General features: G+C 41.7%; 1 protein-coding gene across 2 annotated transcripts in view; it reads left to right on the top strand.

Moving 5' to 3' along the window:
- Positions 1 to 3,512: 3,512 nt before the first annotated feature.
- LOC126456176 (speckle-type POZ protein B-like) overlaps positions 3,513 to 17,885 on the top strand; it is a 76,471-nt gene continuing 62,098 nt past the window's right edge. For both annotated transcript variants that reach the window (XR_007585366.1, XM_050091930.1), the window contains exons 1-2: positions 3,513 to 3,730; positions 16,879 to 17,431. Coding sequence is in view for 1 of the 2 variants with exons in the window: in XM_050091930.1 (XP_049947887.1) it covers positions 16,887 to 17,431 (545 nt within the window). In the remaining variant the exon portion in view is untranslated. The remainder of the gene's footprint in view (positions 3,731 to 16,878; positions 17,432 to 17,885) is intronic.

Genomic DNA, 17,885 nt, shown 5'->3' with positions numbered 1-17,885 from the left:
GTTGGGAATCACCACAGAATTCATCAACCGACCACGGCATAACAGCCCGGATAATTATAATGGACATGATATTTACGGCCGTGAAAGTTTACATTTTAGTATCAGACGGCTCTACGGGGAGGAGATGTCAAGAGAAGTGCGACGCCTGGAAGGACTCCAGAAGAAGAGAGTGCAGCTTTTGTGTTCCCTCACATTCCTGTCTCGTTGCAGAGCCGTCGGCGTTATACCGAAGTTTCTGAAGATAAAGCGACTGTTCTATTCGGGAAAGGCACAACGCATTTTCAAACGGACTTAGGAGGCCTTACTACGAGAGCGCATTCAGCAGACCCGACGGGACTTGGCAAGCACAAACTGTAAGTTAATGTCTCTCCATATTACGATCAGTAATAAACTGTGCAGCGGTGACTGGGAAAAAATTGATAGACTACTGCATGATACCATGGGGAAGCGTATGTTGACGACGTCTAGTAGACAGAAAAAGAAGTTTGATAATTTGCTACCTAATCAGACTGTTCGGCGTTTAGACGTTTCCCGGACCGTTATCAATTTGTCCAAACGTTCGTTATCTGACGATGAGACATCTGTGCTTGCCAAGGGAGGAAATTTTGCTGTTAGTCCGCGTTTTGTGCCCACGGAAGAAATTATAGCCAATGTAGAAGCAGGAATTCGCAGTGTAGATTCTGTAACAGCTGAAGAAATCCGTATAGAAACAGTGAGAATATTAGCCAATGCAAAACCGCCGAAAAGTAATATAACTGTGGGTGAGAGAACAGCTTTAAAACTCCTGAATGACGACGATAGTATTTTGGTTTTCCCAGCTGACAAAGGAAGCGCAACGGTGGTTATGGATCTGGCCGACTATCAGAGAAAAATTACGGATCCACTGGATCCGCAAGCATATAGGAAGCTGAATAAGGACCCCACTAACAACGTTCTCAGAACTGTGTCGCGGTTAATAAAAAAGTCCTCCATTGAAGAGAGTGTACAGAAAGGTCTCTGCAATTCGGTTGCGCTACCACCGAGGCTTTATGGATTGCCCAAAATTCATAAAGAAAATGTTCCGTTAAGACCGATACTAAGTGCCATTGGTTCGCCCACCTACTCGTTAGCCAAGTTTTTGACTACGCTGTTAAAACCACATGTGGGCCGTTCGGACTCTTATATAAAGAATTCGACACATTTTATCAGCAGATTGAATGGCATAGTGGTCCAGCCGGAGGACATATTGGTCAGCTTCGATGTGGTATCGCTGTTTACCATGGTTCTGGTTCCACTTAATGATGTATTGGAACAGCTGGATCGAATTTTTCCTGCCGATATTTTAGAGCTGTTTAAGTGTTGTTTGACGACCACATACTTCAAGTGGAATGAACAGTTTTATGAGCAAACGGATGGCGTGGCTATGGGAAGCCCCCTAAGTCCCGTAATTGCAAACTTCTTTATGGAGAAATTCGAACAACAGGCCTTAGGTACTGCCAGCAAGAAACCAAATGTATGGTTCCGATACGTGGATGACACGTTTGTGTTGTGGAGACATGGTAGGGAGGAACTAAGCCGGTTCCACGAACATCTGAACAGTATAAACTCAAGAATTCAGTTTACAATGGAGGAGGAGGTAGAGGGCAAACTACATTTCCTCGATGTGCTTGTGTTTAGAAACGAAAATGGTAGTTTGGGCCACTCAGTGTACCGCAAACCCACGCACACGGACCGTTATTTGCACCGGGATTCGAACCACCACCCACAACAGAAGCGGGGTGTTATCAAGACGTTAGCGGACAGAGCTAGAAATATTTGTGAACCTGAGTTGCTCGACGCTTAGATGGAACATCTCCACAATGCACTAACGAAGAACGGATATTCGTCCGCCGAAATAAAACGTGCGTTGAGGCAGCCACGCAGAAATCATACTGACGTACAGGCTACTGCAAAATCTAAGGTTTTCCTGCCGTTTGTTAAAAATGTAACGGAAAGAATAGGGAGGATCTTGACGAAGCGGAATATTACCGTAATTTACAAGCCCACCAGGAAGATACAGGACTACCTTAGGCCTGCCAAAGACGCTCGTAAACTATTGGAAAAATCTGGAGTGTATAGGATCCCATGCAGCTGTGGTGATGTTTATGTGGGTACCACAAAAAGAACTGTTTCTAAACGTTTGGAAGAGCACAAGGGAAATTGTAGAAGAGGAGAAACGGAACGATCAGCTGTTGCGGAGCATGCTTTCCAGCCGGGGAACCACAATATTCGTTTCGAGGAGACGCAAGTACTAGCGGCCACGAGCGGATATTACGAAAGGCTCTACAGGGAGGCAATCGAAATCGCTAAACACCCAAATAATTTCAACCGAAAGGAGGAGGGCGTCAAATTAAACGGTATATGGATGCCGGTGTTAAAGAAGATGTGTACCACTCGTCCACTACTGGGTGATGGCAACGGCGATCGACGGTGACGGACAGCGGCCAATTGCACTGACGTTTTCAAAACACGTGACGTCACGCCGCGGCGCGGGGGCGCGCGGACACGGAATTTAGCGGCAGTCAGTAGCGAGCCAGTGTGTGTGTTGCACCTTCCATCAAGCTACGGACCCCCTTGAAGATGTCTCCCGCAGTTGGAGACGAAACGTTGGGAATCATCACAGAATTCATCAACCGACCACGGCATAACAGCGCGGATAATTATAATGGACATGATATTTCCGGCCGTGAAAGTTTACATTTTAGTACTAGTTACAATGTCTGTGTTTATACAGCGTCTGTATCTGCACATTACAATGTCCTTTCAGACATGCAAGCATACAAAATATTTCATACTCAGACAAAAACTACATAAACACTGGTATAGTGTAGAACTTGCTCTAATAATAGACTCATGAAGCTAATTAGATTATATCACAAAGTCTGTCAGCTGTTTCTGATTCTCCACTCCACTGCAATACATTAGTAAATGCTTCTGCACCTCCAGGTTGTGACATATAATTACGACAGTCTTTGTGTTATTTGCAGAGTCAGTCCGTTGAAATGAATATTACATAAAAATATAGAGCTACACGTAAGCTTCTGTAGTTGGATAGGAATGTCTCGAGAGAATTATATGAAGTTGTGCTACAAGTTAAAATTCAACTCTAGGTTAATGAAGAAAACTGGTGGCCACTAAGTTTGTGCAGCCATTGGCAATAAACACTGGATTCTGATCAATCTGCCTGCATAGTTCCCTGCAGTCAGAAACGTGTAGTGTTAGGCATTTAAGATAATAAGAATTGTAACGCTTTAACTGTGAAAAATTACTCGCAGTTTCGGGAGAAGTTACCTATATTTTTAGGAGTTGTGGGATATATTTTGGAGGAATTTGTTTTGTAAATTCTTTCATTACTGTCAACTGTAGATCCCAAAACAGCAAAAGCGGTCAAGGTAGTTTACAAACAATTTTAAATTTTGCGCGGACTAAATCAATCAGCTCCTTGTCCTGGGCGAATGTAATCGATGTGTGCTTTCACCGTCTGCCACCAACAAGCGCCACGAGTTGCAGACACGAAGCCAGCCGAGTGCAACCGATCGGCACCAAGATTTTCTAATCCCGGGCCTAAGTCAATATTGGCAACTCTGGGAAAAGGAGTTTGAAAACGTCGTTGTATCTCTGATTTTTTAAAAGTGTTTTGTAAACGAAAATAGTGTTTGCTTCATATTTCGATTGTGGTAACTGCAAAGTATTAATTCAACAATATTTAAAGGTCAGTGTTTTTGCATAAAGTACGTGAAATAGGTAATCATAATTCTCACTAGTGCATTATTAGAGTTAGAAGTTTAGTGTCCATATCCTATTCGAAACTCATTTGTGATATATAGCTACAGTCAAGTTCAATAAGGCCACTTAGTATTACCTTTTTACAGCTTTCCGAAGTTACTTATTTCCTACCGTCAAGTGCAACTTTTCCTTTGAAAAATCGTGGTATTTCCTCGCTTCATGTTCGTGTGCATGTCTCCATCCCATATTTAGATGATCCTGGACGGAAGAAACTGTATAAAATGGAAATGTGTCACTACAGTACTATCCCGCCCAACTCGAAGGCGGCTACGCACGTAGCTTCTAGGGATACATGCGCAAGCTTGTACACTCATTATTTTATCAGAAAATGTCATTCAGACGAGGATGCGCTTGCCTTGGCAACCTTTTCTGCTTGTGTTAGGAAAACTACAAAAGCTAAAACGTGAATGTGAAGCAAAGAGTGGCTAAAGAAACGAAAATATTATTTCCATATTAACTATTCGTTGTAGACACACTATGGAAACTGCCTCATAGTATTGTTGATTTTCTTCTCTTTTTTTCTCCATGTATTCTTTGAGTTGATCTACAATGCAGTACAGCGTTTGTACAGAATATAATTTAACAAGATCTAATAAAAATTCAATCAAACCAGATCACTGGCACGTGCTCGCACAAGCCTCTCTATTCCCAGTACACACGGTCAAGCGTACACACGCTTGAAAGGTTGCACAAGCATGTGTAATCGAAATCGGATAAGCATCAATGTGCTTGCACTGTCCTGAATCGTGCATAGATTTATTCTTCACACTCTCGAGCAAACTTGGGCAAGCTTTCTTGCGCAAGCGTGCTTGTCAAGCATGGTGCTCGCCATAGGTGATACTTCGGGATGAGCATCGAAATATGAGAAGGAGACATGAAAAAGATCAGGGACCAAAGAAATACCATGATTTTTCGGGGGTAAAATTGCGCTTGACAGTTAGAAATAAGCAACTTTGAAAAACTGTAGAAAGATATGGAGCTCCAGAAAATACTAATTGCACTTGCACTTGAAGGTTAGAAATAAGCAACTTTGAAAAACTGTAGAAAGATATAGAGCTCCAGAAAATACTAACAAAGATGGCAATTATGGCCGACCTGCTCTGAGCTCTACAGAGGAACATTGTTTTGTGGAAAACCAAGCAGCGGCAAAATGGGGCCTCCTTCAAACCTAATTCTACATGTGGCTTACAGATGGGTCATTCCATATCAGTTCAACCACGGGCTCCAGCTCATAGCCTCAGATTTGACTGAAATTCAGTACAGTAATTCTACCATGTGTGGAACACTCGTGTACAAAGTATTAGTTTCCCCTGCCAATTAGTTCCAGAATTATGACTTGTGAAAGAAGGTGTCGTGACCCGGAAATTGCAACCCGCATCAGACCCAACTTTAGCTCTTAATAACTTAGGAACTATTCCACACAGTCCAGTGAAATTTTTACAACTCAGTAACATCCATTTAGAGAACACACTCCTTGAATCCAAACACCAGCAACATATTTCTGAGGGAAAATAAAAAATTTCAAAATTTGATTAAAAAGATTTAATACATTAAAAGTTACATATTGTAGATGCCCTGTATGCCAAATATAATTTACTCAAAAAGGGAATAAATTTTTTGTGTTAAGCTTAATGTGGCCTAAACACACACATAACTCATCATGCCCATATTAGTCACAAAAACAGAGTTACATGCACACGAAAATACAAAAATTCGAAAAATTACCTCAAAAACATGCATTTTCAAAGTGTGGTAGCACAAAAGGGACAAGTGGTATCCAAGTCAAATTTCACACACTGCATAAGTAGACCATAATGATATATATCTCAAAATTTCAGCATGTTATTGCAAGACATTTGTGTACAGTGGAAGTTGACAGATATGTATTTGGTGATGTGGTCATTGTTCCACAACACAATTTTGTAAAAACATATCGTAAACTATTCTGCCTCTTCTTATCCTCTCCCACAACTGTTTAATCACTAAGCAACAACATATAGACAGATTAACACAACCTATAATTAATGTTTACTGCACCTTAACTGCTAAAAACCAGTTGATTGTGCTTCGAACAAAAGTTCTCCCACAATTCAGCTACTGTAATCTGTACACTGAGTGGCTAATTGTACTGTCTTCCTGACACTGTGGTAGGAACTGGAACTGCCATAAGAATATGTTCATAAGGAATCCAACACCTGTCTGCCAAATGTGGCCAATGAAATGATCTTGCTGGTCCTGCTGGTGCTATGAAGTTCACAAATACATCACCTTCTGCTTCACAGCACTCTGCAACACATAGTAAGTACCATTTGTCATCATAAACAGCAATAACATAGCAACCTGGTTGTATGTTACTGCTTTTGCTTCTGAATCCTGAGTCAGACACACTGTGAAGACACACATTGTGCAAGAACCTATAGTTATAGCCGGACAGTCTGCTCATCTACACATTGTCAGAGTCCGCTGGAGAGAAGTGATGATGGCTCCTTGTGCCTGCAACAGTTTTAATGTGTTCTAGTCTGCTTTTTAGCAACTCTTCGACTGATTTCACCTCATCTTTCGAAACATAGAATGATTGTATGCCAGAGATATTTTTCTTTACCCAGATAAATAACTGAAGAGGTGTTAGAATGTGACCTTCTGTAGGGTGCTGCAGACTAGCTCGTGATGCCATGCACTTAATGGTAGCACCAATAACATCACATACATTTTAACCATGAACTTGTTGCGAAAAAATTTCATTCTGCATGAATCTGAAAATCCAGGTAATGCATGTATAAATTTTTGAGATTTTTACAGTTTTTGTACTGACTAGCTGCCCAATCACTGAAATATTTCGGAAAATGTATGTGAGGCAGCTTGTTTTTCGCATATGCCATGACAGTGCGAATGTGGGCATGAACTGCAATGGCATCATGAATTAAACAGTCACTAAAAACGCACAGGTTCATGACAGACACATCACCTGATTCACCTCTATAGTAAATCACAATTGCTGGAGAGTTGCTTGACTGTTGTCCCAATGATATCCTTGGATGACATCTTGAACTATAAATGCATAATTTTCAGAAAAGTCTGGTATTACTATAATTTCATCTTGTTTCAAATCATCCTTACAAAACTGAAGATAAGCCGATTGTGCTGTTGCTGTGAAGCTGTGTGTGGTCAGTTTGTTCATTTTTTGACAACACGTTTCAACAAAATCTTCCACTATACTTTGCTTTGCTTCAAGACTTGTGCAATCCATGTGTGTCCATTGTTTATAAGAAACAAGTTCATCGTCATCCACAAGGAGTTCACCATACAGTTTGTTATTCATGTGTTCTGCAAGTTTTGCCTTACCAGGACACTTTTCACAACTGTGTATCATGCACTGGTAGGAACTGATGTCACACACTACCAGCTTCATTGCACCTTTGTAATCCAGACCAGAACCCTTTATAGCAGCAAACATCAGCTTAGCATTTTGATGGATCTCATATACACAAACATTGTGTGTGCCCCATTCACTTACAGGCACAACCCATTTTGGCTGAATATTGAAAAAAGGTAATAAACCTACTTTGATATTGGGATACTTTTCCTTGAATTCTACATATAGTTCTGATATGTTGCATAGCAACAGTCTTTTTTGCATCTGTACACATACATTTCCCATTTTCGCTGTTACATAGTCTTTTTTTCCAGGCATTATTTGGCTGTAGTCAAGGGTAAGAATAGCTACTTTTTTCTGGCATGTGGATTGTGGTGTCACCGCCAGACACCACACTTGCTAGGTGGTAGCTTAAATCGGCCGCGGTCCATGTAGTACATGTCGGACCCGCGTGTCGCCACTGTGATCGCAGACCTAGCGCCACCACCAAGGCAGGTCTCGTGATACGAGAGTGGACTCGACCCAGTTGTACGAGAACCTAGCTACAGCCCAGTTGTACGAGAACCTAGCTACAGCCCAGTTGTACGAGAACCTAGCTACCGCCCAGTTGTACGAGAACCTAGCTACCGACCAGATGTACGAAGCCTTTCTCTCTCATTAGCCGAGAGACAGAATAGCCATCAGCTAAGTTAATGGCTACGAACTAGCAAGGCGCCATTTGTATCAGTGCCTATAGCTTACGAGTATTCAAGAGAGATGTATTCCAAGGACTAATAAAAAGATAAGTAATAAGCATCTACATACTTTTCTTCTTATTCATTTATAAGTTCTCATGTTCCAGACTTCACGCCCGTCGGCGTCCACCTTGCGTGCCCTATCGGCTACAGCGTTAGTCTAGAGTTCATTTTCAGCCATCTCAACTTCCCGGTGTCGGCCCAGCTACTGACACAACATGGATATGGCACGTTTTTCTTTCAAATCATGCACAATTTTGTCCAAATCAGAGCATTTCTGACATGATTTTTGTTCCTTTGGAGCAGATAGTTCTTCCTATTCCATCATTAGTGTGTCAGCTATTTTGTGTTTTAATTCCATTTGAGTTTCTTGTAGCTTTCTTCTACCATGGCTGGGCCTGTCTCTTTTCCCAACTTTGTGTGTCTTCATGGGACACAAACCAAGAGCAGTCACTGAAGTATTTAATTGCTCACCCGCTGTGGTTGTAGGTGGCTGATACTCTTCGTCACTGGCATGTAAATTATCAGAATATTCTTCATTTTTTAGCAGTGTAACACACCTGGAACATAACTTTTGTCCTGATTTCATGTAAAGTCCCATTCACTGATTCACTTTCAATACTGATTTTACATCAGTTTCTCTGTGGCTACACTTCACTGTCTTCTTATGAATCCGAAATGGATCAAAACAACTTCTTTGTAGGAAAGAATACTTATCCAGAAACACTTTCATATGATGATAACAAACACTGAAGTTTCCTAGAACTGTACTTCTTGTGCCCACAGGGTGTATCTCGGATCTCCGTAGCAACAAATCTTGGTCCGATTCATCCAGATCATACAGTACAAAGCAAATGCCACATTTTGTTCCATATGTTGTTTTATGACATTCAGATGCTTGTGCTCTACCAATACTGCAACTTGTGTGAACAAAAGCACCACTAGTACACTCTTCTGCCTCCATACTGACTTTTCCACAACAGTACTGACCAGTCTGAACTAGAATCTTAAAAACATGAGTAACCTGTAATTGTTGCTTGTTTCCTTTGTTGTTACTGCCTAAGAATGACTCATTCTGTCCCTGAAAACTACCATTGTTTAACTTTCTGTTGCCTATTGGTTCCCAACAATTGCTGCAGCTTTATCTGAAACAAGCTGTCTGCATCATTACTATTACTTTCTAAATCGTGTTAAAAGAAACGCAACAAAATACATCTGTCAACTTTTATTGTGTAAAAATGCCTTTCAATAACAAGTTGAAATTTTACCATATATTATATTATGTCCTACTTATGCAATGTTTGAAATTTGGCTTGGATATTACTTGTTCCTTTTGTGCTACCACACTTAGAAAATCCTTGTTTTTCAGGTAATTTTTCAAATTTTTGTATTTTCGTGTGCATGTAACTCTGTTTGTGTGACTGATATGGGCAAGATAAGTTCTGTGTGTGTTTAGGCCACATTAAGCTTACCACAAAAAATTTATACCCTTTTTGAGTGAATTATATTTGGCATAGAGGGCACCTACAATATGTACCTTTTAACATATTACATTTTTAATCACATTTCAGCCAAATCTGAGACTATCAGCTGGAACATTTTCTCAAATTGGTTGATTGGACATGGAATGACCCAGATGTTATTTTAAAATATTTTAATAAAATTACCATCAAAACACTCAGTAAAATACATTATTGTGTCTCGGAAATATGTTGTTGGTGTTTTGATTCATAGAGTGTGTTCTCTAAGTGGATGTTACTGGGTTGTAAAAATTTCACTGGACTGTGTGGAATAGTTCCAAAGTTATTAAGACCTGAAGTTGGGTCTGAAGATAGATTGCCAGATGCGGGTTGCAATTTCCGGGTCACGCCACCTTCTTTCACAAGCCATAATTCTGGAACTAATTGGCAGGGGAACTTAAAGTTTGTACATGAGTGTTCCACACTTGGTAGCATTGGTGTGCTAAATTTCAGCCAAATCTGAGACTATCAGCTGGAACATTTTCTCAAATTGGTTGATTGGACATGGAATGACCCAGATGTTATTTTAAAATATTTTAATAAAATTACCATCAAAACACTCAGTAAAATACATTATTGTGTCCCAAATATTGTGAATATTGTTATTTACTCAGAACATTTTGTTTACTCGAAACATTAAAAGACTGAACAACAAAATTGAGATTTGTTGCGTCCTGTCTTAGGTATACTCACTGTGAGGGGGGAGGGGGTTAACATGGGACAGCATCAAAAATTTATTTTACTCAGTTCTGGAGTTCAAAATAGCAGTTCTTTAATGTCAGTCAGCAGTACTTAGAGCAACTGGAATATAGGTGAAAGTAGTAGTTCAATTCGTGAACAACTATAAAATTTTCTGTTAGCTTTCAGAACTTTTAAAGTGCTTCCTGTGCACCTACTCAATGGTAGTTTTTCTTTTCTCAGTTTCTGTCATTTCTTGAGATGGTCATAAACTGAAAGGAGGAACCGAAGTACTGCCCTATTAAGTTAATTGGTTTACAAATTAGGGAAATTAGTATTTCGCCTTTAAGTTTCAGTGCTAGTATGATCACTGAGCTACTGAATAGATTTTAGTTCATTTACTGACTAGATCACACAAAAAAGAGTACTTTTAAAAGTTTTGACACGTGTTATCTGTAAATTTGTTTTTTGGTTTTTCGTACTAGTACTTCTGTTATTACCTAGCGTTCATTGGATGCTGTCTTTATTGCTTGTGTTTATTGTTTATGTTATGTGGTTGTAGATATTATGAGTCATAGATCGCTAATAACACACTTTTGCAGTCAAATGAACATTTATTTACACACTGAACAAGGCGAATACAATATGGCTGTACAAACATAGCATGCAGAGAGATAGACAAAAGTAAAGTCAAAGATCATCAGGTCCAAAGAAATGGTGCTACACCAGAGGTGCCAAGGAGCCCCTGCCCCCCCCCCCCCCAGCAGTGGGGAGCACAGTGGGGCAAAGCTATGCCACTGACCTTGCCGGGCTGGAATGGCATGGGCGGTGCATTGCCGGAAGATGACAACTGAGGGCGTGGTGTGGCAGCCACACGCAATGCAAAGGATCCTGCAAAGTGGGAACATGTGCATCCTTGCTGAGCCGGAGTGACGTGGGCGGGGCGGCGGCGACAGACGACAACAGAAGGTGTGGCTTGGCAGCCGTGCGATGTGAGGGATCCCGCGGAGGCGAGAACATGAGCGTCCTGCAGATTCAACTGCAATGGCATGGAACTGGCAGCAGGGGAAGGGAAGCTTGACATACGAGTGATGCAGAGTGAAGACACAGCAGAAGCAGATGACAGTTCCAAAAGAAGCGACTCTGCAGACAGGCTGTGTACAGTACTCCATGCGTGAGCCAATTCAGCAGAGGCAGCAGTAATGTGGGAACGAAACTCCTTGTTATGTGTGTGGAACCCATCGATCTGTGTGCGGACGTCTGATAAATCAGAGAGACTTGCAGAAATACCTTCGAGCAGAGATGAAAATGCGGAAAGCATAGCCAAGGAGGTAGATATTGGAGTTGTGCCAAACTCGTTTGAGCAGAGAATGGTAGAATCAGATGTGTTGTGGAGCGTTGCGGCCCGCAGGTCAGGCGAAAGTTCGTAATGGTGTCAAAAGTCCAACCTGATCACAGGTTCATCCACATCGGCGATGTGGAAAGTCCAAGGAAAAGTCGCGACCGATGATAGGCGAAGTGACATCTTTATAGAGCCGAGGACCGCGATAGGAGAGAGATTTGAGTCATCAAAACAAGGTTAGCAGGAGAAAGCATGTTGCCCACTTGCTTGGCTGGGGGTAACACTGACGTCAGCGCTGGTGTTGATGAGAAAGTCCATGACATGGAGGTGTCACGCTGCTGGAGCAAGCGGTGCGGCATCGGAAGGTAGGTGCCCTGGACGATTGTGGTACGAAGTGGCGCTTAAATGTGCCCGCTGGAATCGTTTGGGTATGCACAAGTTCTGAGCGAAGTTCCCAACACAGGCAGCATAGCAGGTAAGCTCGGAGGCAAGGCGGTGCGGAGTGGGCCCAAGACTGCTTTAGGCCGCTGAGGAGCGTGCGCTGGCCCCTACTGGCAGGGCGCAGAGCCGAAGGTGCAGGTGTGGCAACTGAAGGTGATGTTGTCTGTGACAGTCGATGTTGGTGACATATGATTGTGTATGCCCGATTGGCCACGCATAGGGTTGGCGACGTGAGATAGCAGGTGCAGTTGTAGGTCTGATGGCAGTTTGACCATACACATAGTCCAAATTGTGGCGTCTGGTAGTGTTTGATCATCAATTAATGCATGAAGGTGCTGCCAGAGCTGCGAAGGTGTGCGGTTGTCGAGGTGCTAGTCATGGATGATGTGGTGGATAGCCTCTGCTGGTGGCCGAGAAAGGCGTTCAATGAGCAATTTTTTCGCTGATAAATACTTGGGCGAAGTGGGCTGTGAGAGGAGCAGATCACTGATGAGGTGTGGATGAACGTGGAGGTGACTCACCATGCAGACAAAACATGTGTCGTCATCTGAAATCCCGTGGATAGCCAGTAGATAATCCCCCAATGCAAACCAAGTCTTAGGGTTGTCCTTTTGCAACACAGGCAGCTTAGGACACATGCCGGGTAACACATGTTGATGCAGCACTGGGAGGCGAAGATGTGCGTGAGCAGTGTAGGAAGCCCCTGACGCCGGGAGTGCAGTAGTGGTGGACGATGCATTGCTCGAGGTCTGCGTGGGTGGGCAGCTGCTAGCGGTGGTCGTGGAAACCGGCATGGTTGCAGTGATCGGAGTCACTGAGACAGCATGCGGGGAGGGGGTGCAATGATGTCGGGCATATAAGTATGTGCAACCCCGTGCGCATGGACATTCGAATTGCAGTTCTTGAACGTCATTGGCACATCAGGCCAAACTGAAGGCGACTGGTTAGCTGAGGGGTGAAACACAATGTCCTTCACTCGGTTATTGTTCATAATGTCACTAAGCGACCTGCGCTGTCCATGTAGCAGCCGTTGCTGTTTAGTAGCATTCGACGGTGTATATGTTGGGCCGGTTACAGTTAAATGGCCGCCGGCATGACTTTTAACCAAATGTACACTAGGAACACTAGAAAAAAATGCAAGCACAGTTAATTAGGGTGTGAGGCACTGGCACAAATCGACACTAGTAGATCCATTGTTCTGAAGACAATGTGGACCGGCACACGAAGTCCGTTAATGATGATAAGAAGCACAAAATCATTCCCGAACACACAATGACGATGTCGGAGTCAACACTGTGGGTATTACGATTCGTAGATCGGTAATAACATACTTTTGCAGCCAAATGAACATTTGTTTACACACTGAGTGAGGTGAATACAATATGGCTGTATGAACATAGCACGCAGAGAGATAGACAAAGTCAAGTCACAGATCATCGGGTCCAAAGACATGGTGCTTCACACCAGAGCGCCACATGGTTTTTCTTATTACTGTGTATTTTTATTTTGTCAGATTATGGTACCATTTGTGTAAACTTACTATATTTTTTGTGCATAGTCAAATGAACATAGCATTGTGGTGATAAAAATAATTATTGAACTCATCACTGATATATATTAAACACTATTCTTTCTTCTTTTCTGTTACTCTCCCCTGTTGAACAGTTTTCCGTGGACTCTTCCAATCTACTGATCCAATTTCGAAACTTGACAGTTGCTTATCATATGCCCCTTTGGAATTGTGGCTCGGGTAACAAAACAGCATTGACACTGCTAGTGTCACATGTATTCTTCGATATTTTTGTAATTGAAGTTATTAGGTTTTGTACAAAGACTAACTGATATTTTTAAACATTTCACTCCAGCTGTATGTTATTTAGGATAGTTTGTGCACTGTGTAATTAATGAAGAATGAAAGTTTAGTGAACATAGGAAACGAGTTTTGTTATAAAGTTTATTGTTCATCCATTAGGAGGAAACTGCGTGTACGGAATGTTGCATGAAGGTGTATATAGGTATATATCATATGAATTGTGTGAAGAGTGATGGGTGTAAAGGGACTGTAATATCACACTAAAGAGAACAGTGGATTGGAAAGATCAGAATGATAGACAAATTTTTACTTTATTGAGGACTGTGTGTGTTATCTGGTGGGCAGCAGTGGAATATGCTGGCTCAGGAAACAAAGCAAGAGAGAACAAAATGTAATGTGCAGGAAGACTGTAGTATGGAAAGGAAATAACCATTCTGGTTAATATTAAAAACAGCCATAGGTTGCACAATGTTCTTTATTAGTTCAAATGTAACGCTTTTCACCTGGGTAAGTCATCATCAGGTTATCTTGCACGATGTCTGTCATCAGTCGTAGCAGCATAGAATAAGACCACGCTCATAAACTGTAAGCCTGACCCCTAATCAAAGTGCCATGGGCCAATCCACACTCACACGATGTATACACAGTAATGCTTTACTAATTATGAGTGATGATTGGTGATCCACATCACAAGAGATAACCTCATGATGCCCTACCCAGGTGAAATGCATCATTTCTTAAACAATAAAGAACATTGTGCAACTGAGGACTGTTTTCAGTATTAATCACAATATGAGGTTGCTGTACCATCGTGTCACAATGAATTGCAATAAATTTTGATTATTCTGACACCTTTTTGTTTGGGATAGAGTTGCACCAAGGCACAATTTTGTGAAACCTGTAATGCTTGTGGACAAACAATGTTGCTGCTTCCATTCCTCTTGCCTTTGTTTCGTGATCTGCTTTGAACTGCTATAAGTTGACACTTCTATTGAGGCCAGGACACATTATGACATTGTGGGAAACATATGTGTTTGTGTAATAGTGATTGCATGGGCTTGGATGATGAGACTTAATACCGGAGAGGTGATATTCTTATCTGGTTGTACTCGACAAAAATGGAAAGACTTCAGTAGTCCGTTACGTAAGTAATGTGGAGAGATGTAGAATATATAGCAGTTACATACAAACAAACAAGAAAGGAAAGTACAGAAGCTGCAATTGGGTTTTATGAGTGGTTCAGCTGATTCAGGGAGTGAGAGCTCCAAATTAACAGGTCAGAGGAGTATTCCACACCAAGTAAGTGATGTATGTTTGACATACAGGCATCACGAAACTTTGTGCGTGACAGAATTTCGCTTTGTCTTTTTTTGAATAGAGTCTTCTCATTTGAGACATCCTGACTGTTAAAATTAAAGAAACACACCTGCAGGGCTCCACACAAGGAGGCCATCTAAACCAGGGCTTTCCTTTCTGCTAGCATACCATATGAAACCAAGCCCACTGCATGAAGTTTTCAACACCAAAACATAGAAAATTCCAAGAGAAATCCAAACAGTCTAGACAGTAAGTATATCTAGCTCTCAGTACTAGAAGAGATCAGACAGAAGCACATGTAAACAACCAGTTATTTAAACCCAACCCCCCTCTCAACCAATGGGCAAGCCCAAGTGACACACCTAAGGCAACTGTGTTGGATGCCTTCTAAGCTCATCAAGTGGCACTGGTTAGAGGCTGTTGAAGTACTCTCTTTCTGATGACTTGGGTTTGTCTGTTGCGGGTAGCAGACAGAGGTTCAACACTGATCCTCTCATCTTGGGTCCATCGTGAATGGTTCAGTTAGCAAGAATGGTCCCCACAAAAGACAGACGACCAGTTTTCAGTCATAGGCCAGCTCACAGTTTTTGTGTGTCGGATAGTTCCACTATAGTACACAGTGAAGATTTCATTCAGCAGACAGACATTAATGTGACTGTTAATAACAGATAGAAACAAAGTGTGATTCACCAATGTGATTTACTCTTCCAATATTTTTTAGATTATGTCATACTATGCACTGATTTGTCACACATTTTATGACATAGTAATGGTCAGTATATGTATTTGCAATTTTGGCTGCTGTTTATCACTGACAAAAATGATTAATGAGTATCAGGAAAGGTTCATTTTATTGAACTGCTTTATTATTTTCTCTGTGTCTTGTATAGCATCTATGGAAAAAAAGGTGTTATTGATTCCTGAATGAATGATTTGTGGAGTTCATTAGCTATTTGCATGTTCTAGGGGTTGTGACTCATAATCCGTTGCAGTGTTGTATAGTGTAAATCAGTTTACATACATAATACTTGGTATGTTGAAAAAGGGAACATGCTGACCATTCACATGCTTGTTTTGACATTAAGCTGTACAGTGGGTGGATTTTAAATAGAGCCCATCCTTCCACTTTGATAGGCGATGAAAGTAAAAGGTGAAGAACAAGGACCTTCCAGTTTTGAATGTGTGTTTTGTTTTGTTTTTTTTGACTGATGATATAAACAATACACCTCTTTCTCCATTCACTCTTCACACAAGTGTACATTCAGCAACTACACAGGTCATGATTTGCAAAGAAAAGAAACTTGAATTTCCAGGTTTTCTTGGTGTGCTTGATTAATAGTGCTTTCAGCTGCCATCTATAACTGAGTGCAACTCATACTGGCCCTTGCTCTCTTTGATCCTCATTTGTATGTTGGAGTCATCATTGTTATTCTGTGAAATGCACATTCCCTTGGCATTTTACAGATCTTTGAACTCTGATTGAAATAGCAGTGACACCAATAATACTTCAAACTAATTTGGGTCTAAGCAGTGAGTATGCATAACAACACAGGTCACAACACTTGAAGAAGCCAATTGGGTACAAAAATTGTATCTGAAACTTGACTGAAGACACAACACGTTAAAAAAAAAAAAAAAAAAAAAAAAAAAAAAAAAAAAAAAAAAAAAAAAAAAAAAAAAGAAAAAAGGTAGTTTGGGATCTTGAAGTGAGAAATTCTGTGAACTTTATATTCTCCTCAAAGTAATTTATGCTGTTTTTACATGTCATACTCTGTTGTGGCAGAAGATTAATACATGACACTGAGCTTTAAGAGTAACTAGTAAAGAATTTTAAAGTTGTGTTTTGGCAATTTCAGGTCAGAATATGCAACAGCCACAGGGAAGCCTACCAAACAACCTGAGATCTTTGTTGGAGTCGGGACTGGGTGCTGACGTCTTGGTGGTGGCTGCGGATGGCCACCTGGCTGCCCACAGCTCGATACTGGTGGCTCGCAGCCCAGTGTTCGGTGCGTTACTCCGCCGGATGAAGCGGATGGTCTCGATCCGCGACATGCCCGTGGACGTGGTGCGGCAACTACTGACCTTCATGTACACAGATGAGGTGCCACAGCTGCAGAGTGTGGCACCCCAGCTGCTGGCACTTGCGGACAGATTCGAGCTGCCAGTGCTGAAGGAGAAGTGCGAGCAACATCTGATTGAGAACTTACGTGTGGAGAACACGCCACTGTACTGCGTGCTCGCCCGGCGGCACTCGTGTCCGCTGCTCCATAGCGCAGCCATTGATTACTTTGCGAGGCATGCTCATCAAGTGGTGTGCTCACAGGGATGGATCGAGGAGCTGAGGAAGGACCCTAAGCTGCTGGCAGAGATACCCCACCTAGTGGCCAACCACGCTGTTTCGATAGCCAGGTTTGTGTGACTTAGGCTTCTGCCCACTGTGTTTGTGCCTGGTTCTAATTAATGCCCTGAAGGCTGTTGTGAACCTGCTGCATGAAAATTACTTGCAGTTTGTATGGGTGATGCAGATGTTAATCTTCTTTTCAATACGAGGCGCAAAGCAAAAATGTTGCTGGTCTTCATTTTTATTGTAGATATTGTAACAACTGTGCTCGTGTTTTAACAACTGTAAGGTACACATTAGGTTTGAGTTAGGTGCAAGAGTAATTTCGTATATTTACGACTCATCTCGCAAGACACTGTACTTCCCCTGCTATCTGTTAATTTGGATTAGTTTTTGTAGGCCTCACACCCCTGAATCAGCTGATCCACTCATTAAACCCAATAGCAGTTTCTATACTGTCCTATCTTGTTTTTATGTAACAGCTCTCATATTGCCATCAAACACAAGGTTATTAATTGTTTA

This window comes from Schistocerca serialis, chromosome 2 (assembly GCF_023864345.2).
Source record: "Schistocerca serialis cubense isolate TAMUIC-IGC-003099 chromosome 2, iqSchSeri2.2, whole genome shotgun sequence".
Taxonomy (NCBI): Eukaryota; Metazoa; Arthropoda; class Insecta; order Orthoptera; family Acrididae; genus Schistocerca; species Schistocerca serialis.
Note: the sequence above shows the minus strand (reverse complement) of the source record. Positions and strands in the feature narration are given on the sequence as shown.